Source organism: Daphnia carinata, chromosome 2, assembly GCF_022539665.2.
Source record: "Daphnia carinata strain CSIRO-1 chromosome 2, CSIRO_AGI_Dcar_HiC_V3, whole genome shotgun sequence".
Taxonomy (NCBI): Eukaryota; Metazoa; Arthropoda; class Branchiopoda; order Diplostraca; family Daphniidae; genus Daphnia; species Daphnia carinata.
The window spans coordinates 3,935,582-3,960,869 of NC_081332.1; the positions used below are offsets into that span (position 1 = coordinate 3,935,582).

General features: G+C 40.1%; 7 protein-coding genes and 1 long non-coding RNA gene across 11 annotated transcripts in view; 4 read left to right on the forward strand and 4 right to left on the reverse strand.

Annotated features, from left to right (window-relative positions):
- LOC130686735 (TAF5-like RNA polymerase II p300/CBP-associated factor-associated factor 65 kDa subunit 5L) overlaps nt 1-9,644 on the forward strand; it is a 41,658-nt gene extending 32,014 nt beyond the window's left edge. The window contains exons 2-9 of one of the 2 annotated variants that reach the window (XM_057509889.2): nt 6,786-6,894; nt 6,957-7,099; nt 7,161-7,370; nt 7,430-7,598; nt 7,668-8,279; nt 8,343-8,511; nt 8,590-8,886; nt 9,410-9,644. In XM_057509889.2, coding sequence (XP_057365872.1) covers nt 6,793-6,894; nt 6,957-7,099; nt 7,161-7,370; nt 7,430-7,598; nt 7,668-8,279; nt 8,343-8,511; nt 8,590-8,879 — 1,695 coding nt within the window. In that variant the 5' untranslated portion in view covers nt 6,786-6,792 and the 3' untranslated portion in view covers nt 8,880-8,886; nt 9,410-9,644. Of the gene's footprint in view, nt 1-6,785; nt 6,895-6,956; nt 7,100-7,160; nt 7,371-7,429; nt 7,599-7,667; nt 8,280-8,342; nt 8,512-8,589 lie in introns of both variants that reach the window. The other variant, XM_059494166.1, reaches the window with a different exon arrangement.
- LOC130686759 (uncharacterized) overlaps nt 1-15,538 on the forward strand; it is a 44,651-nt gene extending 29,113 nt beyond the window's left edge. Inside the window, exons 2-3 of the mRNA XM_057509919.2 lie at nt 14,780-14,879; nt 14,940-15,538. Of these exons, the coding sequence (XP_057365902.1) occupies nt 14,798-14,879; nt 14,940-15,487 (630 nt within the window). The 5' untranslated portion in view covers nt 14,780-14,797 and the 3' untranslated portion in view covers nt 15,488-15,538. The remainder of the gene's footprint in view (nt 1-14,779; nt 14,880-14,939) is intronic.
- Nucleotides 153-6,539, reverse strand: LOC130686774 (atos homolog protein A-like). Of its 2 annotated transcripts, XM_057509938.2 has the most exons (8): nt 6,482-6,539; nt 3,201-3,779; nt 3,001-3,122; nt 2,589-2,820; nt 1,746-2,522; nt 1,477-1,673; nt 1,200-1,409; nt 153-1,128 (listed from the first exon to the last, which is right to left on the reverse strand). In XM_057509938.2, exons 2-8 carry the CDS (start codon nt 3,525-3,527, stop codon nt 963-965), a joined length of 2,031 nt encoding a protein of 676 aa, XP_057365921.1. In that variant the 5' UTR covers nt 3,528-3,779; nt 6,482-6,539; the 3' UTR covers nt 153-962. The 2 variants fall into 2 exon arrangements, with proteins under 2 accessions (XP_057365921.1, XP_059350148.1); XM_059494165.1 differs by lacking the exon at nt 6,482-6,539 and having other exon boundaries at nt 3,201-3,936.
- LOC130686742 (transcription elongation factor B polypeptide 3-like) lies at nt 9,133-11,573 on the reverse strand. The gene is made up of 7 exons (XM_057509899.2): nt 11,248-11,573; nt 10,323-11,173; nt 10,164-10,258; nt 9,890-10,089; nt 9,681-9,824; nt 9,438-9,609; nt 9,133-9,365 (listed from the first exon to the last, which is right to left on the reverse strand). Exons 1-7 carry the CDS (start codon nt 11,314-11,316, stop codon nt 9,289-9,291), a joined length of 1,608 nt encoding a protein of 535 aa, XP_057365882.1. The 5' UTR covers nt 11,317-11,573; the 3' UTR covers nt 9,133-9,288.
- On the forward strand, nt 12,266-14,067 carry LOC130686750 (protein disulfide-isomerase A6 homolog). The gene is made up of 4 exons (XM_057509908.2): nt 12,266-12,424; nt 12,488-12,693; nt 12,754-13,505; nt 13,589-14,067. Exons 1-4 carry the CDS (start codon nt 12,412-12,414, stop codon nt 13,911-13,913), a joined length of 1,296 nt encoding a protein of 431 aa, XP_057365891.1. The 5' UTR covers nt 12,266-12,411; the 3' UTR covers nt 13,914-14,067.
- On the reverse strand, nt 15,527-16,475 carry LOC130686762 (UPF0488 protein CG14286-like). 2 transcript variants are annotated; one of them, XM_057509924.2, is made up of 4 exons: nt 16,201-16,475; nt 15,970-16,135; nt 15,766-15,900; nt 15,527-15,700 (listed from the first exon to the last, which is right to left on the reverse strand). In XM_057509924.2, the coding sequence occupies exons 1-4, from the start codon at nt 16,219-16,221 to the stop codon at nt 15,546-15,548; spliced, it is 477 nt and encodes a 158-aa protein (XP_057365907.1). In that variant the 5' UTR covers nt 16,222-16,475; the 3' UTR covers nt 15,527-15,545. The 2 variants fall into 2 exon arrangements, with proteins under 2 accessions (XP_057365907.1, XP_057365906.1); XM_057509923.2 differs by having other exon boundaries at nt 16,192-16,472.
- Nucleotides 16,476-16,950: 475 nt separating this feature from the next.
- LOC130686765 (uncharacterized) lies at nt 16,951-17,659 on the forward strand. Its single transcript, XM_057509926.2, has 4 exons — nt 16,951-17,072; nt 17,131-17,270; nt 17,341-17,524; nt 17,587-17,659. Exons 1-4 carry the CDS (start codon nt 17,009-17,011, stop codon nt 17,649-17,651), a joined length of 453 nt encoding a protein of 150 aa, XP_057365909.1. The 5' UTR covers nt 16,951-17,008; the 3' UTR covers nt 17,652-17,659.
- Nucleotides 17,660-20,306: 2,647 nt separating this feature from the next.
- On the reverse strand, nt 20,307-21,284 carry LOC130686776 (uncharacterized). The gene is made up of 5 exons (XR_008999971.2): nt 21,140-21,284; nt 20,826-20,994; nt 20,693-20,763; nt 20,519-20,605; nt 20,307-20,460 (listed from the first exon to the last, which is right to left on the reverse strand). It is a non-coding gene; the product is annotated as an uncharacterized LOC130686776 (long non-coding RNA).
- Between the last annotated feature and the right edge of the window lie 4,004 nt (nt 21,285-25,288).

Here is a 25,288-nt window from a genome sequence, read left to right on the forward strand (position 1 = left end):
CCTTTTTCCTGCTACTCTTTATAGGGAGGTATATCGTAATCTCTCATTCTTCAGTGTAGCTATCTCTAATTTTGTTTTCAGGTTTGAGTTTGTTTCCCTTTTGTTTGGTGACGTGGATAATTATTATTTTTCTTCTGACCCTTCTCCTCACATGAAGCGCAATCAATTTTATGAGGTTGAAACAGTTACTACTAATACACACCCAAGTCAAATGAAGAAACCAGAGGTAAATAGAAGTTCGTAAGATTTCGGATCGGGTTGTCAGTGCAAGAAAATATTCAGCAGGTATTTGTCTAATCAAATTTTTTGTTTAAACAGTCTAGTGTGTATAGTCCACATTTTACATTCCTTTTTTTGTTTCCTAAAAGTAAAATAACCCACACGTTTCAGTAGAGGGGAAAATCAGACGTAACCGAAAAGAAAGCGCAGAAAAAGAAAAAGGGCGTATTGCATCAAAGTCAAACGGATTGGTTTGACGCATACGCAATAGAGTTGGGAAAGAGAAAGAAGAGTGACTAGCCCAAACAGCTACATTGCTTACTCTTTTCCCCCACACTAGTTCGATTTCTACTCAAAAGAAACATCCACCAGACAGAAAGACGAGAGAAAGGGGAGAAGAATACAAAGGCTTTTTGCCTTCTGATCCGTCGTCACGCCCTTCCACATTATAAACGATAAAAATCTTCATTTTCTCTAAATATAGAATTCGTCTTGACGAGCGACGGAAAGGTATTAATTACAACAACAGGGGAACAACGTGAAAGACAAGAGAGTCCAGTTAGCCACAAGAAGGAGAAAGAAAAAAAAACTGATTTGGTCTCGCAGCCACCCGAGACAAGATATCACAGCTGACCGAAACACACACACACACACAATGTTGCAGACAAATTTTTGCATGACATAATTGCGATAGATTTTTTTTTCTTTTTTTTGTAGGAGACAATATTTCTCGAAGTATTATTTTAGCGGCTGGAGAAGCGTGGGCTGGACGGGCCGCGCGTAAACGACTTCCATTCGTAAGAGCTCTCGGCAATATGTGCCGAGGCCGTGTCGACATCCGACTTGCGCAGTACAATCATACGAATGTCAGTGTGCAAGTGGATTCGACCGGACTTTGAACTGCGGAACCTGATGAAGTGGTAAAATATTATTATTTAACCAGGATTGATTTTTTATTAATTGATAAGTGAGCTGGATACCTGAGATGAATGAGGTAGCGGAGCCATTTGGCGGACACGGGAGATGCATCCGTCTCGTGTGATGGCATGAAAAAGGTCCGCTGGCGAAGAAATGTCTCTGAATTGGGAGGCATTTCTGTGAGGTCAAAGAGAATGACAAACATCTTCACAACCGTTCCCTGTGGATTGAACAGTGTCAGCTGCACAGTTCCCCTTCTCGGCACTTGGTATCTGCAGGTAACAAACGAAATTGTTTAATTCATTTGATCTCCGGGTACTTGTTGATAATAATTTATACCCTTTAGCGCCTAGATTTAAATGGGCCAAATATGGAGAAGCGGATTTATCCGATTCGCCAAGACCTCCAATATTGTAGAAGAAAACGCTGACGGGTAGCAGTTCGTGAGACGGACAAAACGAGCCGCTAGCGCCCAGTTCAGCGCCGAATCCTTCCACAGTTGACATGGGTTCCAGTCGTCCGTTTAACAAACATTCCTGGTGTACGAAACATGGAAAATGATGGTACATAACAGTACACGGATGCCACGATAAGAAATTATTTCTAACCTCAAAGCTGCCAAGAAGAGGCGACGAAGACATACGTAGCGGAGGTGATCGGAGGAATTTGTTGAGCGGAAATCGTTGGCCTAGTCGGGGAGTTTTGGAATCAGTTCCGGAGGTACATGTCGTCGTATGGAACAGCAAAGAAGCCGCAGAGTTAAGCGACCGCTGAAAACGCAGTTTGTCATCCGTTGTTGGCACATTCTTTCCTGCCTGAAGAACTGGAGCCATTTCCGGCTCTTTTGACTCCGCTTCAATAAGTAATTTATCAGCAAAACAGTCTTTACGAGACCGTCGACTCCGGCCTCGTTCAGTCGGCCCGGGTTCTCGATCCAGTCCACGTCGCCCTCGCTCCAAGTCATGGCCCCATCGATCACCGTGACCCGCCGGCAACTTCAAATCGACCACGTCGACGTCCTCTTTGCCACATTTGCAGTCGTGTTTCCCGATTCGGTTGCAATCGATACGCATCCGATCGTCCAGTAGTTTCTTTGTACTGCCATTAGAGGGCGGCTGCGGTGGTGCCCTGTACGCCGGATGGAGAAGTCTGATGGATCCGAAAGACGGCGAACTGGATCGCGAACGGGAACGCTGGAGGCGTTGGAGGCGTAATTGCGCTGGAGGCATATCGAGGAGACCTTCGCCCAGACAACTGCTGCTGTCCTGTTTTGGTTGCAACTGTCGCTGGCCCACATCCGCATTCTGCTTGGGCGTGATAAAACGGCACTTGCCGCAATGAACATGCGGAATTACATCCGTCCTAGGAAGCGAGCTGACGGAAACCTACAGGAAGAAAATTATTACGATGGTTAATTCAGTTCCGGAAACAAGAAAAACAGAAGAACGGACTTTGATTGCATGTGTGGCTAGTCGGCCAACGTGTGCCAAGGGGAAGTGATGCTCGACTGGTTTGGATGCGAATTTGGAGGCAAAAGCCTGGCCGGGCATAGTCACCCGATAGAGCAGCTGCTGGGGACGAGATCCGCTGCTCTTATTCAACCAGGCACTCAATTGCGAAAAATGGAGAAAAGAGCGGACGGCCTGGACCAAACAGATGCCAGCAATGCTTGCTTCCCCATCTCTGATTTCACAAACCAAGACAAAAGTAAGCCAAGTGAACTGGACATATCCGAACGATTCAGTTAAATGCGCGTAATGGTAGCAAATCAGCGAAAGCTTTTGTGATTCTACGCTTAGCTGTTTTTACAACCAACGTCGTCAAGTATCGTGATTGGAATAGAGAAAACGTGCGAGAGCATACTTTTTTGGCGAGCACGTGACGGTCCAACGTTCCAGGAGGAGAAAGTCTGGATCGGGCGTGCACGTTACTTCAACTTGTTTGGCTCGTTGAGAACCGTGGCAACATTCAGGCCCCACCAAAACCTGCAAGGTCAGAGATCATTTTTCTTTTTCGTCCCTCAAACTTATTTAAAAACCAAGTTTCTTTTTATGTTATCGTACCTCGACGCACAGTGGCACGCCGTTCTTGCCCAGCAAGGATGCGTGTTTGCGAAGATGTTGGAATCGCTGACAGTGTAGCTTGTCGGGCGAGCAGACATGCTGGCCGGGCCGGCTTCCATTATTGTTGTGATGATTGTTGTTGTTGTTGTTGTTTGTATTGCTGCTGAGCTGGGCGTGACTGAAGTAAGGTGGGCAATGGGGGCCCTCTCCGTAACCGCGCCCGCTATCTCCGCGCCCGGGCACTCGCGCTTCTAATATGAGCGTGCCCAGGTCGCAAAAGACGTCCAACGGATCCGGCTCGTTCTCTTCAGCCAGCCTGGCATGCATTCTCGTATCGCAAAACTTTCCCGTTTCTCTCTCGATCAACTTTCCACCAAAAACAGAAAAAGAAAACAAAAGTCTCTGTGTCTAATCCGCAATCACTACTCGGTTGGACAGTTCACACGATCGACTGGCCGATGGATAGATGTTGAAACAGCCGCAATCGAGACCAGTCACGTTGTCGTCAAGTCTGGACGACAACGAAAACCTCCGAGAACAAATGACCAGGTTGCCGAAATCCATACATGACCAATCCACCTGTAAACGAAACCAGACCGTTATTACGTGATCACAGAAGAGAATCCCTGCAGACATGAACAATCATTGGAGCCACACTGTGATCACGTGGTTTTCGCAACATCATAATTGTTTTACTTCTATTTGCTTTTTTTTTTTTTAATGTTCGCTTATCTAGGTGCCATAAGCAGGTGAAGCCAACGACCTCAAATTTTTTTTATCTCTTACAAAAAATTGCAATTTGCAGCTGGTAAAAAAAAAAAAAAAAAAAAAAGAAAATTATGTATTCATTCAATGTTTTCTTTTTCTTATTTTAACAGAGGAGGAAAGTTCCGGGCCTAAGGTATCAACTGTCGACGCAACCAAAAACTGTTTTGGATGACGTCCAAGTTTTTGGCTGACGTCATCGCTTAGCTCTACACTTGCTGATGCACGCCCACGTAGGAGCCATGGCGTTCAGGTCTGTCGTAATTGCAGAAATATGATACGGGGAGAACGAAGAAAAACATCCGGTTAACTGTGCCAATTTTTCACTTCTAAATTGTCAGTTATTGCTGTTTTTTTTTTCTTTGTTTGTAGATGGCAATCGTGAATACTACAGGAACAGCAGCAGGATATGCTTTAATAGGATGGAAATGAGACGACCGCTAGGTGGCCTGAACTCTATCAAATAACGACGTCCATGGACGCTCCAGTGACGTAACTCTCTCTTGTTCCTATCGCGTTATCCTTAATATTTCCATCCATTTCTTTTTTCTCTCTCTTTCCCTCTCTCTATTTCTCGTTCAGGTTGGAAAGAAAGTCGCATCTGTTATCTGTGGCCGGGCGGAAACCAGCACCTTTTCGTAGTCGTGTCGACAACCGAAAAGAAAGGGAGAGAGACAAACCTAATTTCACCGTACTTTTTGGCACAAAGCAATCATTCTTGCTCTCCTCTCTCTTTGGTCTTTCAATTCGTTCCCTTCTTTCAACCGTTCAAGGCTTTCATCAGCCGTTGCTTGCTACCGACCATTCGTCGGTCGACTATTTTAGGTTCGTCCTCGTCTCTCTTTTTCCTTCTTTTCCTTTCTTAAACGAGAAAAAAAGAAAGGCTGTGGGATCCCGTTCGCGTTCTCGGCCTCTCTACAGAGCGTACAGAATCTAGGGAACAAAATAAAGTGTGGGTTTGCGTTTTAGCGTGCAGCTGCTGTTGGCAAACAGTAGGCCTCCACCTTTCCCCCTTCAAGTTGAACGAACCTGATGCCAACAACTCACGTGATTCTATCGCACGCCCCTCTATCATTGCTGTTTTGTTTTCGATTCTAAAGCTCGACAGCTCCGCCTCTTTTGGAATACGAAAGGCTGAAAGGCGGGGCTCGAAGATCTGGTCGGTAGCTCAGGTCGCGATTACCTAACCCAGTCCCGAGGCCAGAACAAAAACGAGTCGAGCTTCGTCAACAAGAAAAATGAAAACAAAAATACGGCGTGAGAGCCACGTGAACAGAATTTTATCTACTTGGATAACAAAGACCCGGACATTTGGTAAACATTAAATCTTTGAAAAGTTTTCGATTCAACAATTCCCGAACATCTCCAATGAGCGTCAAGAGAGAGCTACTAAATAAGGCAAAGAAAAATGGTTTCATTTTTTTCGAAATCAAAACTTTCTCTCAACCCCGACTTGCAAGTAAAATCGACTATTCATGAGTTAACCAACTAACCCTCAATTGTTTTGAAGCAAAGGATACTTAAAAAGAGTCTGAGAAAAGGTGTCAGTCCGCATGTAACGGTAATTTGGTCGCCTTAGCAACTGCGGTCCTTGTATCCGGCATTGATAATAGGCCATTGATTTTTTTTTTTTTTTTGTCTTTCCTTCTTTTCCCCTTTTCTCGTTGGGTTTTTAAAGAGCAAAGAAAGAGGATGGCAGGAAACGCACAATAGCTCATGGCTGATGTCCTCGACTCTGTTTGGTTTGGGGGGCCTCGACGATGAAGCAAGAGATCAGTTGGGTCCACAACGGCTCGGGGCGAAATAACTGGCCCTGCATGCGGCACGGGGGCAAGAAACAAAGAGAGGGCAGCAACAGCGGATCAGCTGATGCGCACCTCGTCATCGTCGTTTAAAGGGAAAAAGGCTTTTTTCGGGGGAGGTCTCCATGTGCCAGCTGCCAAAACTAGTTCTTTGTTACTGAGGGGGTCGAACCGAAAGTTTAACTAAAAGGGAATATATACAGGTTGAACCAAATAAAAGTACCAACGTCACAGATATTCAAAGTGGGTCTTTGCTGGTATTGATTCTTTTTATCAATTGGTGGGTGAAAAAGGGGTTTGTCGTGCATTTTATTTCGGGATAAACAGTTGCGCACAGGCTCTTTGTCACTCGACGAAACGTCAATACTGAAACAGAGTGAGAAAACTATGATAATTTTGAAAGATTACACTCCGATATGTTCTTTTACAACGTCTGTGGGTTTTTTAAGCACTTTCATAGTTTAAAGAAACGTCGACTTCAATATCCAAGGTTATATACTCCCGATCGTATGCCTTCCCTTCAAAGCTCGAGCAGGTTCTCACTTTAAAAGACAAACGTTGGCAAAAGAGATCCATCAAACAAAGAACAAATATTGATGCTAACTATTTTCAATAGATCTACGAGTCTACCCCTAATGCTGATGCAAGTCGCAATCGATAAAAAAGATAGAAAATCTACTTAAAATAGGTAAAATGTATACAAAGGACTCTTACTGCGCTTTCGTCCGTACACGTCTGGAACTTCCAACTTTGTCCGTGTCTTGAATCGCACTGACCTGTTTCTAAGAGCAGACGATAGGTATCCAAATCGATTACCATTACTTGAAAAGTTAGAACAAATTTTACCGCGTGGACTTCTTTTTATATAATAACGATTTACAAAAAGTCTAATAGTTTTATAGATATTTTGTTTTGTTTGTCTCGCGGAAATATCAAAGTTTATTTATGTATTGCTAAATGGCACCTTCGTCGGAGGTTGTCATAGGAACGTAGTGCAATGTTGTTTTGGTTGTTGGAGGGAGAACATGGAGCAGACTTGTTCCATTTTTGGAGGAAACATGAAAAGATCTAAATACGAAAGCATTATTAATGCTGCCGGTAGACATCTTTCAAAGCGGAATTGCACAGTATCTGATCCATCCTGTTTTCTTCTTTACTCTGATGGCTGACACTGTGTTTCTCTATACAGGATTCTGATGTTCTTAAAAAGAGCAAGTTAAAGTTGAAGCAGACCGCCGAACAATTTGAAAACTCAGCAATATGGAGTCAGAAGATCATTTCCATACAAAATTTCAGCCTAACTGAACAAGAAGCAGATCTTCAATTCTCAAAGTAATATAATTCTGGAAATTTTATATGGTTTATTTCTAATCTTGTATGGGATATGTTTTAGACTGAAGGCATGGGTGGAATCTCTAGATGATGGTGCTCGAATTGAAATAGATGAAATTCTTTTTCCTGCATTTATTTCACTATATAGAAAACTTAATGTCAGTGGCAACACAAGCGGAGCAAGAGGGTTTTACACCCGCAACCAGTCAAACTTTTTCAAAGTGCCTGAACTCCGGAAAATGGCTGAAAGATTTTGTTCTGAAAATACAAGGTAAAATGCAATTTTCACAGTATTTACCTGCTAACTTTTCTACATGACTACTTTTTCAGTCATTTTATTCTGGAGTTGTCCCAAGAACCATATGAAATACTTCATAGTTATATTGGAAGCAATGAACACCCGTTTTTGCAACAACTACTAAACACCACCTTGGAGATCAACATCATGAAAACGAAAATCGACTCGAGCGATCCCTCTCAAACAATTTCGAAGTCACAGGTAAGCAATTTTTCTTTAGTATTTCAAGTTCATGTTCATTTAGGAATCACTAACTCTAATTAAAAATAGGAGGACTCGTCAAATATGGAAGAAGTGCAGGATTTGATGGCTGCCATTTCTCGATTGGAAGAACTTCCACCCACTGCCCCGTTATTGAAGTTATATTCCATCGACACAGGACAAAGGAGAATGAGTGCAGCCTCTGCTTCACCTTGCCAAGGCTATCTCTCCTGTGGGTTTCAAGATTCATCCGTGGCAATCTGGGATGTTAAAGAACTCCGATCTCTGTCCGTCTCGAATGTTAATCGATCAAATCTCTCTGAATCCTGCGCCATCGGCCTTTATCATCCCGTTGCTTCGCCATTAACATTCCCACTGGAACCGGATTCTTCCCTTTCTATATGTTTGGGACATTCTGGTCCTGTGTATGCCACGCAGTTCACGCCTAATAACACTCACATGCTTAGCTGTAGCGATGACACGACGTTAAGGCTTTGGGATATGTCATCCATGGAAAATGCAGTAGTGTATCGAGGACACACTTACCCCGTGTGGGCCATGGATATCTCGCAACAGAGCCAGTACTTTGCGTCTGCATCCCAAGATCGTACTGCCAAAATTTGGATGTTTGATCGCACTTTCCCCTTGCGGATTCTAGCCGGCCATACTGCCGATGTTGATGTATAATCGTTTTTTTTCTTTAAATTTTTTATGTGAAACTAATTTTCCATGTTTTTCTTACAGTGTGTGACTTTCCATCCAAATGGACTTTACTTGGCTACGGGTTCTGCTGATAGTTCCGTCCGTATGTGGCATGTCACAGAAGGCAAAACAGTTCGCATATTGGTTGGCCACCGTGGCACAGTTTTAGCCGTTGCTTTCAGTCCTTGTGGAAAGTTGTTAGCTTCAGCTGGTAGTCTTATAGATGCTATCACTATCCTGTGCTTATTCATTTGCTTTCTGTCATGTTCTTTTTTCGTTTTTTATTTAGGTGAGGATCATCGCGTTAAGGTTTGGGATGTTGCTGCTGGGTCTATCCTTCATGACTATGCTGGCCATCACGATGTCATCCATGGATTAGTCTGGATCTCTGAGAGTGTTCTTGCGTCATACAGTGCTGACGGTAACATACGGGTCTGGAATGTTACCCAGCATTCCGTTCCTTCATCGCAACTATCACAGCAAGAGATTGCATCGTATTCAGTGTCGTCACCCACGAAAATCGTACACCTTGGTCGTGGTAACCAATCAACTTTGGTCTGCATCGCTGCTTCGGATTAAGCTACCTGTAAATATTTATCTTCTTATATTTTTTCTCGGTTTAGTGTTTTTAGTGTCCCAGAAATTCATCAAACACAGTTAATTTCTGTGGAAGTTTATTCTCGTATCCGATGAAAAGTTCATTTATTTTTTCATGTCCTGCTACAGTAAAGCACCCTATACCTTGATAATTAATGGGTTGGTGGGTGGCTATAAAAACTTTTCGACGCTCGGTTTTTTACACGCGCACGCACAAGTGAAAGAAAACAAGGGGTATCCTCAAACATGTATAACACAGTCCCAATGACAGTTTTGTTTTTCGACTCGGGCAAAAATGATGAAATTTCTATCAAGTCGTTGACATCCTTTAACTGACTGTTGCACAGTTTCGACGCCTGAAAAAGAACTTCCAAAAATCCCTAAAAATGACTTATCGACGATAGCGATTTTTCAGAGCTTTCAAGGTCTTTTGCATCAATGGTGCAACCTTTGGTTTCTTGGCCGCAGCTTAAAGGAAGAAAATAAATATTAATCTTATGTCATGTTCTGAGCTTTTAAAACTAGGAGGCTGTATCTTACATGATGAGCTGGACGAGCTGGAAGATCGTGGTGCAGACGACTGCGCCATTTTGACTACTTCTGCCACTGCAGTACTTCCGTTTGCAGCATGATTAGTGGAGGCTTCAAATGGGCGAGCTCCAGACTTGGCATTTGTCATACTTGCGAGAACTGCGGAAGACCCTGGTTTAACCTTCACGTAATTTGAACCATCATTTATGATTTTCAGAAGGAAGAACTCCGAATTTTCAATAACTGACATACCTGACCCAGTTTGCCTCGCGGAGCTTTAGCCACACTTTCAACGTAAGCCAACTTGGTGGTGCGCTGGGGTGTAGCTTTCGCCATGGATTGCTTGTGATTTATCGTTAGACTCTTTAATCGTGCTTCACGTTCCTCGTGACATCTCTGTCGAGCCCCCAAATTCATAAATAGAAAATTTGTAAAGAAAAAAATACGAGTAGGTAACGGACCACGTATAAATCCCGCCAAGTTTCCATTTCTTCTCGAACTGCTTTCCTGTATTCCTTTTGACAAAGAACCTTCCATAGCTCGTCAGTGTCATCCAACAAATATGCATTGTGATGTTCAAGTAAGTATAACTGCTGAGAATTAGCCCTTTCAAGTACGGGTCGGATAAGTTCGTATGGGACTCCTCCTGTGTACTCCAGTGCTGAGGAAGTACGAAAACACAACTTTAAACGAAACATAAAAAAAATTGTGATAAGCTATCTTTAACAATGTTACCGTCTATATTTTGTTGCAGAACCCTGATGCAGCTATCGAACAAACTAGGAACATAAGCCAGACCACTAGAACGATTCCCTGAGAATACTTTCGTTCTACAGATACAAAATAAGTAAATATTAAATTCTTAGACGAGACAAAAAATGAAACTGGACGTACCTATTTCCTTTTTGCGAAAAACTAAGTGCACTAGTTAAAGCTTCCTCCGAACTTTTTGCTCTGTCTTTGAATGAGGGTAAAGGATCTGCAGCAAATTTAAGTGGCAGCGGTTTGTAGTGAGGAGAAATTTCGAAATCCGTTGGCCGAATATCCAGAGACTTGGGGGGTGCAAAAATTGGTTTCGATACTATCGATGATTCAGGAATCGGCGGCGGCACAAAAGAACTATTTTTCCTCTCTGAACTACGTTTTTCCTTATCTTTACTTTTTTTCTTTTTACTGATAGTTTTAATGCTACCGAGAACATCAGCAAAGCTCTGCGTTGGGGTTTCATCACCGTCTTCATCTTCTGCTGTGCTGTTAGAGTCTTCCTGTGAGTGATGTCTCTTTCGGGATGATTTGGAGCTTGACTTTGATGATTCACCATCCTTAGAATCCCTATGTTTTTCGGATACCTTGGTTGATTTAGAGGTATGTTTTTCATTTGATTTTTCTTTTGATGAACTACTTTTGCTTTTTGATGTTGGAATAGGTTCATCTTTAGATTTGTCCTTATGAGATTCCTTTTTTTTCACATCCTTGTCTTTTTTATGCTCATTGGGTGACATGTTTAGATTGTCATTTGTTGCTTCTAACTGGTGATGGCTGCTTTCTTCTTCTTGATGATCGGAATCACTTTTATCTTCTGCTGCAACTATTTCTTTCCATTTACTGACAAGAGAGCGAGCTTCTTCTCCCACAGCTCCTTCTGCTTTCCTCATGCCATTGATTGTCCGCCCAATACCAGTTGCTTGAAGATGTTCAACCCCAATAGGTAGTTTTGTCAATTTGTTCAAACAATGAAGCATCACCTTTAAGTTTAAAATAAATTAATTATCATTAATTTTAAGATTAGGTGAATGAATGCAACAATTTTTCAACTTACTTTGGAATCTGAACCATACTTCAGGATTTTTCTCTGATAATGCAAGATCTCCTCATTGGTAGATGACATTGTAGTTCGTAGAACGCAATATGCAACGGTGACTACTTGATTTGCGCTTTTTGATAGACTGGATTGCAAGATTTTCTGCAGTTAGATGGTTATTGTTAACAAACGATCATTAATTTCCGGTGCTGACTACTTCTGCATGCGAGAGAGACAAAAAAAAATCTAACTAACGTGTTAAAGAGGTCGGGAAGAAGACAGAAAGAAAGAACTAGAGAAGGGTAAAAGAGTATTTTCGATGTTTCACCGTTATGAGGCTCGTTGTTTAGGAACGACCCTCAGTATGGCAACTGAACGATAGCCATCTTGTAGCCATGGTCCTTATTAATATTATGGAGTTGGACCCGAGCTTTACAGTTCCACCACAATTAAACGCAAAGTAGTCAAGATGCATAGGCGAACGTTAGGAACAACACACTGCTGCCACGAAGAAAAAGTTACAGTGAATAAATAACAGTTTTGCGTCGTAAAAAGGGACAAATGGCCATTAAATACCATAAAGATTAAGTCACATTACTGGCAAAGAATATGGCTGATCAAATCAAGAAAATGGTATTAATGAAACTATGAGTTTATTTTTGAACGGCCAAGCACTTCATGAATACATTTTCTGCGTGAGAAGAAATAGCCGTCAAGTTTTGGAGAAGTCTTGAAACCTAATGAGTGAATATAGCTGGAATTTTTATTAAACATGATAAATGCGTTAACAATATCAAACTGCTAGGTTTTGTTTGTTTTTTTCTTTGGTTTCCGAATTGGATGGACGCGAAAACGTTGTAACTAATTTATAAGAAAACGAAAGATAAAGTGCAGTTTGAAGAAATGGATTGCATTACTCTGCAACCTCAAAATAGTGTGCTATACAACTACTGCGCCAATTCTGAGGTAGGCTACCATAGTCGATTTCAAGCAGACCGCCTTTTTGGTGTTGACCAATGGCATTATCATACGTGTTTAGGGGGAGCGACTACGTGTCAAAATCTCCAAGAGTTCTCAGACGACGATGCTTTGATTTCAGGTCGGTCGCTAACCGGCAGTTTTACTTCATTTCTCGTCTTCTAAGTACACAAATTTACGCGTGGTAGAAATATACGTACGGAGATGATTAAAATAGGTAGTGTATTCTATGTCATGCGTTTCTGAACATTTTTTACTAACTACCAATTTTACATAATAGCTTTCTACTGGCTTGCCATTTGTTTTGTGAGCTTGGCTCACGCTTTGTATCCTTCCAGTTCAGAAGTCATTGAACTTACACCGGGCAATATTAATAAGCTTGTTATCAACAGTGATGAAGTGTGGGTTGTGGAATTCTATGCTCCATGGTGCGGTCATTGCAAATCACTCGTACCCGAGTACACAAAAGCTGCTTCAGCATTAAAGGTGTAGATGCCTATTTAACAAGTATTATTGAATCAACTTACTTAATGTTTATTTGCATAGGGTGTTGTTAAAGTTGGAGCAGTTGATGCTGATGAACACAAGTCTTTGGGTGGTCAGTATGGTGTTCGAGGCTTTCCTACCATTAAAATATTTGGAAGCAACAAAAACAAACCAGATGACTTTAATGGCCAAAGAACAGCTCAGGGTATTGTGGAAGCTGCCTTAAAAGCTGCCAAAGAGAAAGTTGAGGGACAAATGGGAGGAAAAAAGAAAACTTCAAGCTCAAGCAAGGATGATGTAATTGAACTGACAGATGATAACTTCGACAAACTAGTCCTGAAATCAGATGACATCTGGTTGGTAGAATTCTATGCCCCTTGGTGTGGTCATTGCAAAAATTTGGCTCCCCATTGGGCTCAAGCAGCAACAGAGCTGAAAGGAAAAGTTAAATTAGGTGCCCTTGATGCAACTGTCCACACAGCAAAGGCTAGTCAGTATGGTATTCAGGGTTTCCCCACAATCAAGTTCTTTCCAGCTGGACCCAAAACCGTTTCTTCAGCGGAAGAATATGATGGAGGCCGGACAGCCAGTGATATAGTCACTTGGGCGTCCAACAAAGCTGCCGAAAATATTCCTGCACCAGAAATCAAGCAGTTGACTAGCGAAGATGTGATGAAATCTAACTGCGTCGAACATCCTCTTTGCATCGTTGCAATTCTACCCAACATTTTGGATTGCCAGTCAGATTGTCGTAATGGTTACCTGAAAACTTTGACTGCTCTTGGTGACAAGTACAAGCAGAAGATGTGGGGGTAAGCGTTTTATAAATTTTTAACGTTATCCCCGCATTGTGCATGTACTGTAATGAGTTTTTTTTTGTTTCATTGTTTGATAGGTGGGTCTGGTCGGAGGCTGGTGCACTGCCGGAATTAGAAGATGCTCTAGGTTTAGGTGGCTTTGGTTATCCTGCCATGTCCGTGTTCAGCTCGAAAAAGCTGAAATATTCCATACTGCGAGGATCGTTCGGGTATGACGGAATCAACGAGTATTTGCGAGACTTGTCTTATGGACGAGGTTCAACGTTCCCTGTCAAGGGAGCTGCTATACCTACCGTACAAACAATTCCTCCATGGGATGGAAAGGATGGACAGCTTGAAGTAGAAGAAGAAATCGATCTATCCGATGTTGACTTAGACGATTTAAGCAAAGACGAACTTTGAAAGTCTCAGCATGCACATCGGTGCATCCTTTACTCGAATCCCATTTTCACGACCTCGGTGGGAGATGCTTGTTGAATCCTGATCGTAATTATGTTTCAAATTGATTTGTCATTCTTAAAATACATGTCATTTTTTTGACATTTGTCGCCATTAACTGCGGTAAGTCACATTTTTAAACAAATAAAGTTGGAAGAAAATCATTGGCTAACCTTCTAGTCCATAGGCACTTCAGCGTACGTAAATGACAATATCGTATCTCATGACGTCGTGGATAACATATCATGTTAGAAGCGTCGAGCGTCCTTTTTGTATGTGTAGCAAAAGTAGGAAACATTTTATCAGAAAGAACTACGAAGCCACATGGCGCCTAAGCAATGTCGCAATTAAGACGTCAATTTTAAATTGAGAACTTTGGATGTTTAAGAAGAATTTTTTGTCAATATGCTGTGATGTGGGTACCTAGAAGGACACCGGAAATGGTAACTTATAGTGAAAAAGTACTTATAGTAAGAGAAAAATATCGTGATGGCAAAACATGAATAACATCAAGGAATTAAAAAAATTGGGGGCTGTCTTGTAGATGTCCGCAAAAGTATTGAAAAAAAACATTCTTGGGAATCCAAAATTCATTGAAGTGATTCAGTAAATTTGTCTATCGGGGATCTTACATGCGACTAGATCTCTCGTAGAACGTCTACTTCAATCGATTATCCCAACTACAAGTCGACGACAGCCTTGTTTGGTAGCAGACGAACAATACAATTATTGTTTTACGTGGAAGTATGTTTTAAGTGTAGTCACTACTACTTCATGACACCATACCATTAGAAGGAATTCGTATATTCTGACCGGGAAAGGAAAAAAAGGCAGGAAAGAAATCAGTGATGATGCTCCGCAATGTTTTTAACGTCGGCAGGTTTCTGTCTAGCACTCATTGTCGGCCAATTCGCCCATTACTTTCCATGAGTAAGTTTTAACATTTCTACTGTGACTTTGCCAAAAATTATCTCAAAACACTTCCCATAGGGTGTCTTTCTATGCAACAATGTGGATCTCCAAACATTTTTGGGCAAATAACTCCAAACCTCCTTGTCCCACTGATGCCGAAAATAAGCCCAACCACCTATGAAAAAAATGAAGGAAAAAATATTCTTGACTTATGGAAAGTGCCTCAGCATCTACCAACATCATCATCATCATCATCATCACCAATTAGTAGCCCAGATAAACCACAGGTGGAAAAGCAAGCTGCACGGATGATCGTTATTAGACGGAGGAAAATGAAAAAGCACAAGCTGAAGAAGCTAAGAAAAGTGAGGAAATTTGAATACAGAAGAATGGCTCTGAAACGAAAAACCAAAAAAGAAAAAGAATTTCAGATGAAACTAATGGCACAGGTCAAAGAAGCTGACAAATTTGAAGCCAAATCACATGTGGAGAGCATCATCAGGATAGCAAAAGAAGATCTGTTTAAAAAACAGCAACCTCATCCTACTTTCAAGAGAAACCCATCATTGTATGACGAAAATGGTAACAGAATCCTTTTGAATAAACATTTATATGGAAGGAAATGACAGATGCCTTTATAGATTTAAAAATTGGTAATAAACTAGTTTGATGTGCAACTTTTATTCATTCTTTTTTATCCCTATCAAAATTGAATCTAAAACTATTTTCTGGCAGCTGAAAGTTGAGTTTTTGTTTCTCCTCTGCAACAGCTGGGTGGGATTTCCTCATAAACTTTCCAGTACTTGTTGAAACCGTTGCAATAGCAGCATTTTCTAAACCTAAAATTGAATGCTGTTTAAGAAGACTTCCCCACGTTAACTAAACATGATGACTCTGAATATACCTAAAGGAATTTTTCTTTTTTCTAATTCCATTTTTTTTCGATAATCTCCAAGACTGATTTTCATAATACATCTTTTTTTCACTAATAACTCATGGGGATTTTCAAGGATAGCAACATCCTTTCTAATTGCATCCACTGAAAAACAAAATGATTTTTATTTTTTAGCTTGTTGAAACAGCTTGAAAATAGAACAAAAGAATCAACTTTGTTTGGATGTCAGCTTCTTGGCATTTAAGGACAATTTGAGTTGGTGAATACACCAAGCTAATTCTTCGTCATTTATTCTAGTCTGTTCGTCAGACATGGATGAACTTGGCACCGGAGTTTCTACAACCTGCCTTGCAAGTGCAGGAGGCTTTTTACCCACTGCCTTTAACATTGTAATGGAAATAACATTAAGAAGCTAAGAGGAAAGACACAAAATACCTCGCGTACTGGCAATCGTTTAGGCGGCATGATCGTCTTGGTTCTATTCGCCTATTTCGGTTTTTTAATTTCCCAATAGGGACTATGACGAGATAGAAAAGCAACGCTTTCGGATAATTAAAGCTTTTCTCTTGACCCTTACAAATTTGTGAGATTTTTAGCAGCTTCTCTTCAGAGTACCTCGTTATCCTTGTTGAAAACTTCTAATCAAGCTGATATTAATTTATAGCAGGTAAGGTTGCAGATAATTTCATTTTCGACTTTCGTGTTTACAAATATTACAATAGCGTTTCTGTGTAAAACAGCTGAAATGAACATCAATGATGCGGTTTCCCCCAATAGATGGCAATCCATTATGCCCCCCCCCACCCAAAAATAAAAAATCGGCCTTCGCTCTGCAGAAATATTCGGTGAGGTGCATCTAGACAATTAATTAGAAATGTGACCGGTAGATGGAGAAAACAGGAAAAAATTTTTTAGGGTATAACGGATAGCCATACGCCTATGGCAATCCGTTTTATATGGCAATCCGTTTTACATAAAAAAAAAAAAAAAATGGCGGAAAAAAAATAAAAAATCGCACTTTTTTCTTTTTTTCCGACACGTAGCCATCTACCGCTCAGACTCATTATTTCTGGCGTAGGCAATTTCATTCCATTGGATGCCATTCGCAGTTAGTTCAGTAGCGTGGATGGAGAATAACGCGTGGCTGGAGGAACAATTGAAAAATGGATAAGATAATACAACAAAAGGATGGTAAGTATAAACATTATTATATTTGTTTTGAATTATTAATTATTGTTTATGAGATCAAATTATGGACCAGCAGGCTCAATTATTGCAACAGCACAAAATATTAGATAACAGCAAAGCTAAGGATGGTAAGGCCTAATACATAATGATTCTATTTATTTGCTTTTATTCATTTGTGTTTTGTAGCTCAAAGTTTGAGTCTACAAGCTCAGCTAGGGGAAAAGAACAAATTGGAACGGAACAGTTTCCAAACAGTGAAGGAGGTTTTTCCAAACTCAAACCTAACTGAACATGAGGATGAATTGGCATTAGGCGAACACAGTCAGGTACCTAAACTTTTCAAATAAGAATTCAAAATAAGTATAGAATTTTAACGAACAATTATTTATTGTTTAGTTATTCAGTCTACCACCTGACAGTGTGTTAAATTTAAATTCTGTTAGTGCTGCACAAAAAGAATCGTTAGTAATAAGCCCATGCAGTGAAGGAAGTGAACAATTGTGGGACCGTATTTGGGCCGAAAATGGGTGTGGTACGGAAACCAAGATATGGCACAAGTTCAACATGAAACATGGATTAGGTACTTTTCGATTTTATGTCTATTGAAAAAGTATTTTTAATGCTATTATTTTGCATTCACAGAATTTAATGGGGGATCAAATCAAGTCTGGAAGTGTTACAGGATGGAAGAGTCAGCCTACAGATGAAAAAACACTGGGAGTGCATTACCATTAAGGTATGAGGTAAAGTAATAGAGTATGCACATTGTCTAATGTGTTTATTTTATTAACAATTCAAAAGATTAATCCTAGTTTCAGCCAAACATGAAATAATCCAGAGAAGTACCATTTTGTGTTAATAAATCCAGTACAACAGCAATCCTTTATAGTTCTGTCACAGCTAGAAACCTCAAATAATTCTGTTTCTCTGTCTAAAGAACAACTTGTCCTTTACGTTCAGAGTGTTGGGGAAACTGGGTACTTAAATGGCCCTAAAGATGTTTTAATTTTGCTGCCATTGCAGAGATGAACATCATACATGGACTCTTTAGGTATGAAAGGATTTTTCTTCAAATAATTTTGAATTTATGACGAAGAATTTCTCCTCCTTTTTGCCAACCAGGTCTAATCTACCAAAAAAAAATTTATCCAATAGGAAAGGATTTTCATGTACTGGGAACACAACTATCAACAATGCAACATTGTACAGGTGCTAGTTTATCATTCAAGAGCCTTATACAATGATGTTAATCTGCAATTTGTATGTCCTTCCCCAAGCTTCCACCAGAAGTTGAATCTATGAGTCATGTAAGTTACATGATCAACAGTTGATATGTTTAATGGTGTTGTTTTTCTTTTCTCAATATAGGTTAATAGTAACATTGGATCTGAAAAAATTCTTGGTTGGGGCAAGACACTGAATAAATTGTATTGATTGGATGGATGACATGACATTTCTATACTTAATTTGGATTCCCCAGACGGTATTTGATATTAAAAAAATTGAAGTGCATATCTGGGCTCCCTTCTTTTCTGAAGCCCCGTTTCCCCTTGACTCGTAATAAGCCCGTAGGGGGTCATGCCCCTACTGTACGGTATATATAAAAACATCATATACCGAGGTTTGGAGGGCTCTGGCCGGAAAGGGGACGTGGGGTGCCGCTTAGTCCGATGATGTGTTCACGGAGGGCGATGTGGCTACCCACAAATCCGAACTAAAGGTTAATCGCTCCTGTAAAAATGTTCCAAATCTTCAGCTCTTCTTCCGGCTTCTCTTAGCCAATCACCGGGTAATCTCCCCGGTGGGTCAACAAGGCAGTGTCTCCCCCTGCCTGGGTTGACGGCAACTTTTGAAAGGGCTATTGTGCCTTTTTAAAGTTGCAAAAATAATTGTGATGTGCAGAGAATTGTCAATAAATTTTTTTTTATAAAATTTTTGTGCAAAATTTGTTGCCTTCATTGTCTGTGTCATACATCACTACATTCATTACATTTCTCAACTTTTTTTTTATTCAGCTTGCTCAATTCACCTTTATTGTTTTGGCCACCTTTGATGGTAAGTATTGTTTCCATTGGTTTATCGTTTATCTGTAAGTATTCAATTATTAATTATTACACTCTTTGAATTCTTCAACTTAGATTCAAGGAACATAGTGTTTTCTAATTTTCTGAAGTATTTTTGTATTTGTTTTATTTTACTCGCATGGGAACTGATCCCCAGACTTTCAGCGTGCAACGCCGATGCTCTAACATTGAGCCACGAGATATATCTAAATCTTCTTATTATCCCATATACTGTGTTATCGTCTAGGCTGTTTGTGCAGTCTTGCACAACTATATGCTTATCTTTCTACATTTTTCATAAGGTCCATAGATCTGTGGTAGGGTGTTTAGGTGCGATGCCTGTTACCCTGGGTTCAAACCTCAAAAGATGTAAATAATTACAACAGATTGAATGTGGAAAAGAATATTGCAGAATTGCATTTCAATTTTATTCTAAGTGTAAATGTAAGTCCGTAGGTAACAAGAAATATTCGTTAGTTCCTTATGAGTTCATGGTTGGAATAATGGTAAAGCATGTGGGTGTCATGCTGGAATACTAGGGTTCGATCCCCATGTCAGTTAATGTGTGGTTAAACAATAAATACAAAACTAAATAGTGTAAAATAGTTTTTATTGTCCCTCCTTCCACCCACATATCCACCACTTTACATACATTTTAATACAATATACAAAATACAATACATACACAAATACATACAACTAACTCGTTGGCTGCCACGCCACCATATTCTACAGTTGCTACTGTCGCTATCGAAGGGATAGCGACCAAGGGGGCCGGGTAGGCCGGGCTGAAACGACGATGAGACCTTTCCGGGAATGCACACCCCAGGTCTACATCGCCGTCTCGTTCAAGGGAATTCCCTATGGTGCATTGCCTAAAGGGCCGTTCGGCCAATCTTGGGCAGTGGCGCTGCTCCACCCCATGGCAGATAGACCATGGAGCAGAACAGCGCGGCCCGTCCCTGTCAAGCTACAAAAAAAAAGGGGATCAAGGTGGGTGGGTGGCAGCCAACGAGTTAATTAGATTAGCATTACATAATACGAAACAAAACAAAACAATACCACGACGAGGTGAACACGAGGTGACGAAGGGGTGGTAGGAGAGGCGAAGACGGCGCGACCACGAGGCGATGACGGAGCGACGGGCAAGGCGAAGACGGGGCGACGGGCGAAGCGAAGACGGGACGACGGACGAGGCGAAGACGGGGCGATGGGCGAGGCGATGGCGGGATGACGGGCGAGGCGAAGACGGGTCGACAGGCGAGGCGAAGACGGGTCGACAGGCGAGGCGAAGGCGGGGCGACGGGCAAGGCGAAGACGGCGCGAACACGAGGCGAAGACGGGCCATATAACAACATTTTGCACGATGTTCCACGATGATCTCCTACAGGCCGCTGCTTATTTACTATTCGGCATTCCATCACTTTTTTTCATTTTGCTGTCATGGCGTTACCTAAATAACAAACAACGATATTACAATATTACACTTGAACGGGCAAATGGAAACTTACTTTTAGATGGCTTGAGAGAGTTAATACTCAGAGATCAGAATCTTGAAGATCTTTTTACATGGGAAAGAAAAGGAAAATGCCCTAGCTCTAAACGATAGAAGTAAAACCAACTGTTAATTTTTGGAAATAAAACATTGTTGGTGAAACTATAACAGATATGGCTATTTGACTTACAGCTGTTACTCGAAGACTAAAAAGATAGTGGGGCCAGGAATTACGATGAAGAAAGTAAAGACTTGGCAGTCCTACAAAAGGATATTAAATGTAAAGAAAAGTCATATTAGACTAAGAAAGAAACTTAAAATACCACAAGAAAATGGTTTTGGGGTCCATGTCTATGTGTGTTGGTTTGTTAGGTAGGAATGGCAGGAAGACGCTGGATGCTGAAACGGTGGTAATTTTTGTTGGCCACACGACACAGAGGTATAAACCACCTTTGCCAGATCCGAACTGATAGTTGCTGAATGGATAAAGTGCTGCAAAATCAGACGAAGATATTCAAATGATAACACTTTTGCCACTGTCACAACCTCTGTACTTTGTAAATAAAGTTTCATGAGCTATTCCTTGAAAGTAGAATCATACTAATTGGATTCTAGTATCAAAATGTAAGCCTTATACCTTTAAATGAGTAATCTTATCACATGATTGAACGCAAAAGCCAGAATATGCTGCCAGGCTTTGTGTTTGACAGCTGGCATAGCTGATCTCGTTAAAAATAAGAAATCTATTTCATCTGGTTGACTTCCAAAACACAATCAAAACACTTCACCGTCGGTAGCATAACGTTTTTCGAATCTTCTGTTGTATATTAACACAGTTAACAAACATTCGGCCGGATTTCACTTATCATGCGTTCTAACTGAACAAATTAATTGCACAGCAGCGTCATCTTGTTTTTTAATTTAGAATCAAGACGCGAATTTTCTTAAGAATTCACTTATTTTTTTAATGCGTGAAAAAAAATACTGCTGTGAACACGTCCATTCTGTTTCTAAAGCGAAAATTCACGTCCTTCCACCCCCAACAAGTGTGACTAGTACTTGTAGGCTGCGGCTTTTTAGACGAGGATAGCGATTCTACATTTTTTCTCTAAAATTAGAATTACCATTTCTTACCTGCTGTTTTTGCATATAAAGAACCGCACAAACTCACCACATCGTTCTCTTCCGATTTGAAAATGAATAATACAAAATGGGAAAATTAAGTAAAAAAACACATAACACCAGATAATCAATTGGCAGCCGTATAATATGATTCAAAAGCATTCACAACAGCATCCGCGCACATAATAAGTACGCTAATGTGTATGCCTGTTTGCTGTTAGTGTCAATGACCATTTCACGAAGAAAATTTGAAAACAACGGTCGACACAGAAATCTCTTAAATGGGTTAACACAATCAAACGATTGTGGGCAAAGGAAAATTAAAAGGCGCTAAATTAGCCAAAAAAGTGAATGTTAAGATGTGGGAGACAATGCAAAATATTACGGGTTTCAATGAAAGTTACAACGTTCAGAAAAGCGGAAGACAAATAGAGCGAATCAATTGAACGTTTCTGTGATTTACGTTGGTGTCCGTGATAAGATAAGACATTTTCAAATCGATCGAAAAAGCCAAATTCATCTTTGATTGTAACGGAAAACTGCATATGTAGCGAACTTAAGAAATTTTTTAGCTACAATTTGGGAAAGCTATTCACATCTATCATACACAATACTACCTTCACATACTTGAATTATTTTTGCAACTTTAAAAAGGCACAATCGCCCTTTCAAAAGTTGCCGTCAACCCAGGCAGGGGGAGACACTGCCTTGTTGACCCACCGGGGAGATTACCCGGTGATTGGCTAAGAGAAGCCGGAAGAAGAGCCGAAGATTTGGAACATTTTTACTGGAGCGATTAACCTTTAGTTCGGATCTGTGGGTAGCCACGTCGCCCTCCGTGAACACATCATCGGACTAAGCGGCACCCCACGTCCCCTTTCCGGCCAGAGCCCTCCAAACCTCGGTATATGTTGTTTTTATATATACCGTACAGTAGGGGCATGACCCCCTACGGGCTTATTACGAGTCAAGGGGAAACGGGGCTACGGAAAGGAAGGGAGCCCAGATATGCACTTCAAATTTTAAATAATTAATACCATAATACGCGGGAATACACAGGCGACTGATGGAGGAAAATTCAATTCCGTACTTCAAATTATTACAGCTTTTCGTCATCACATCCCAACCAGAAACCTTCGCAGGTTCACTATTGCTATTAATCTAAATTAAGAAAATAAAACATAGATAAGCATAAAACATTCTTATTCATATAGCTTACTTGGTACATAATTCATCGTCTGCCATATTCCTGTAGATTCCTGGCAGGAGCTGCTAAAAGGCTATGCAGTTGCAAATGATCACCATGGCCAAAACTTGAATACGAAAGTTTGGAAGAATTCTTCGTGTTGGCCACAGAGATCTTCCATGGGCTTTCCGATTGGACGTTCCATGCACCATAAAAAACAGAAAGGTTACAAAGTTGGTTGTTTTGATCACTAAACGTTAAGGTAAACAATGTACCTGGTCTCGGCAGTCTTGACAACAATTTCCAATATAACCTCATATCATCTTACTTTATGAAAAATGAATTTGGTAGGCATCAGTTCTAAATAAAAATTATTGCATTCAAATCTTTTGACAGGTGGGATTTAGGAATGTTGCCTTAGGGAGTGCAAACCACAATTTTCAAAACCATTAAATACTGTTAGCCATTGAAAGATTACTGCCTGACACAGGCATTCGTTTGGGACATGACTAATGAGCTGCTTCATGGATACAGCTCTTTTCTTTTTTAGTCATCTTCGTGATGACATGAATTCCAGCATGTCCTACACATGTATCAGCTTTTAGCAATATATCAATTAAAACAATTAAAATAGTACCACTTTTTAATGTTTTTGACTCCATGATTCATCTTTGTTGCAATTGGGAAGGCAAGGCAACTGATCTATGGTGATTTATTCATCACACTTGCCGTAACCGTTGTCCCAATGTATCAGCTTTTCTGTCAACAGTAGTTTGCTAATACGACATTGAAGATTAAAATTTGAAAACTAAACAACGATTAAAATTAGAAAACTAAACAAACTCAGCGGAAAAGCATCACGAGGGGGGTAACATCTTGCATGTTGACGAAGAATCCTAGGTTTATCATGTACATGGCAGAATATCCACATTGCCTGGATGGCGCAATACTTTGCGTAATCACACAAATGATAAGTAAAACATATTGAATTGAAACCAAATTTAACTGAAGTTTTACCAAACAACCGGCTAGCACCTCGGAATTCCAAAAGTACGCTTACACATTCGTATCAAGCTTTTCCAGCATGTCTCACCTTTGCAATTTGTTTGCTTTTTGCTGGCAGTTGTTTCGGTTGCTGTCACCATCTACCGACCGGTAGATGGTGATGAAGTATATTTGACTTTTCTTTTTAAAAATTAAATCATTAAATCTAGATTACTATAAATGATTTAAATCAAAATTTAACAAGGAACACGAAAATGACAGTTGTTTTTACGTAGAGTTTATAGTTTTGAGTAATCTAAATATAAAATTTGTGTGTGTGCGAATCGAAATCATTACTAGCGCGCCAGTACGCTACAGCGCTAGCATGACACATCAAATTTCTTTGATTATTCCAAAACCATAAAGTCTACGTAAAAACTAATTTCATTTTCGTCTGCCTTGTTAAATTTTGAACCATAATCATACATAGTTACTTGATCTAATGATATTATTTTTTAAGGAAAAAAAATTTAAGCCCGACAAAATAAGCCCGGCCTTGTTTTTTTTTTGTTTAATTCAAAAACTATAAGGCCAATTAAAAAATAAACTTTATATTCGTGCTTAGCATTCTATTTTGCATTGAAATCATGTATTTTAAGCCAAATTTGAAATTTGGCCAAAAATAAAAAAGTAAGAAGGCCAGCCTTCCTACTTTTTCAAATTTCGTCAAACTCTAGATTTAATTTAAAATATGTTATTCCGATTCAGAATTCATCGCTGATCACGAAAATGTGGTATATTTTTATATTGAACTTATAGTTTTTGAATTAACCGTAGAAAACTAAAAGTCGGGCTTTTGTCAGGCTTATTTTGTCGGGCTTAAAATTTTTTCCTATTAAAAAATAATATCATTAAATCTAATTAACTATACATAATTCTGATTCAAAATTTAACAAGGAACACGAAAATGTTATTTGTTTTTACGTAGAGCTTATGGTTTAAGAGTAATCTAAAATATAAAAATAGGTAAGATAGGAATTTAAGCCCGACAAAAAAATAAGCCAGAGTTTTCCTTGTAAAAAATAATATCATTAAATCTAGATTACTATACATGATTTAAATCAAAATTTAACAAGGATCACGCAAATGAACTCGGTCTTTACGTAGTCCCACTTTTTAAATATTCGTCAAATTCTACTTGCAGGACATGAGAGTTCCTCAAACGTCCGCAACGAACGCCATGTGTGGTGTGGCCCGTATAGAACGCGTAGCGCTAAGACAACAACGTTAACCAGCAAAGGTTGCCACCAAACTGCTGATTACTAGAAAACTCTAAATTTCTGATATTATTCGTTAAATGCTTAGATTAAATAATAGTAATCTTGGTACCAGAGTGCTCGTCATTTCCGGGGTGCTCAATAAGCTTGTACACAACCTTCACGCATTTTCACAAGAATAGTACTTCACCACGTTTGTCCTAACTCCTCTCACTAT

Bases quoted from the DNA above. Each gene is read 5' to 3' on its own strand.
- LOC130686750 (XM_057509908.2), top strand. The intron at 12,694-12,753 runs GTGTAGATGCCT...TTATTTGCATAG, and splicing joins AAGCTGCTTCAGCATTAAAG to GGTGTTGTTAAAGTTGGAGC. The intron at 13,506-13,588 runs GTAAGCGTTTTA...ATTGTTTGATAG, and splicing joins TACAAGCAGAAGATGTGGGG to GTGGGTCTGGTCGGAGGCTG.
- LOC130686774 (XM_057509938.2), bottom strand. From the start codon at position 3,527: ATGCATGCCAGGCTGGCTGAAGAGAACGAGCCGGATCCGTTGGACGTC. The intron at 3,123-3,200 runs GTACGATAACAT...CTGACCTTGCAG, and splicing joins GCGTGCCACTGTGCGTCGAG to GTTTTGGTGGGGCCTGAATG. The intron at 1,674-1,745 runs GTTAGAAATAAT...TTCGTACACCAG, and splicing joins CTCTTCTTGGCAGCTTTGAG to GAATGTTTGTTAAACGGACG.
- LOC130686762 (XM_057509923.2), bottom strand. From the start codon at position 16,221: ATGCCGCCTAAACGATTGCCAGTACGCGAG. The intron at 16,136-16,191 runs GTATTTTGTGTC...ACAATGTTAAAG, and splicing joins AACGATTGCCAGTACGCGAG to GCAGTGGGTAAAAAGCCTCC. The intron at 15,901-15,969 runs GTTGATTCTTTT...TTTGTTTTTCAG, and splicing joins GAAGCTGACATCCAAACAAA to TGGATGCAATTAGAAAGGAT.
- LOC130686765 (XM_057509926.2), top strand. From the start codon at position 17,009: ATGGACCAGCAGGCTCAATTATTGCAACAGCACAAAATATTAGATAAC. The intron at 17,271-17,340 runs GTACCTAAACTT...TTTATTGTTTAG, and splicing joins CATTAGGCGAACACAGTCAG to TTATTCAGTCTACCACCTGA. The intron at 17,525-17,586 runs GTACTTTTCGAT...TTGCATTCACAG, and splicing joins CAACATGAAACATGGATTAG to AATTTAATGGGGGATCAAAT.
- LOC130686742 (XM_057509899.2), bottom strand. From the start codon at position 11,316: ATGTCATCTACCAATGAGGAGATCTTGCATTATCAGAGAAAAATCCTG. The intron at 11,174-11,247 runs GTAAGTTGAAAA...TTAAACTTAAAG, and splicing joins AGTATGGTTCAGATTCCAAA to GTGATGCTTCATTGTTTGAA. The intron at 9,825-9,889 runs GTCCGTTACCTA...GGGGCTCGACAG, and splicing joins CTTGGCGGGATTTATACGTG to AGATGTCACGAGGAACGTGA.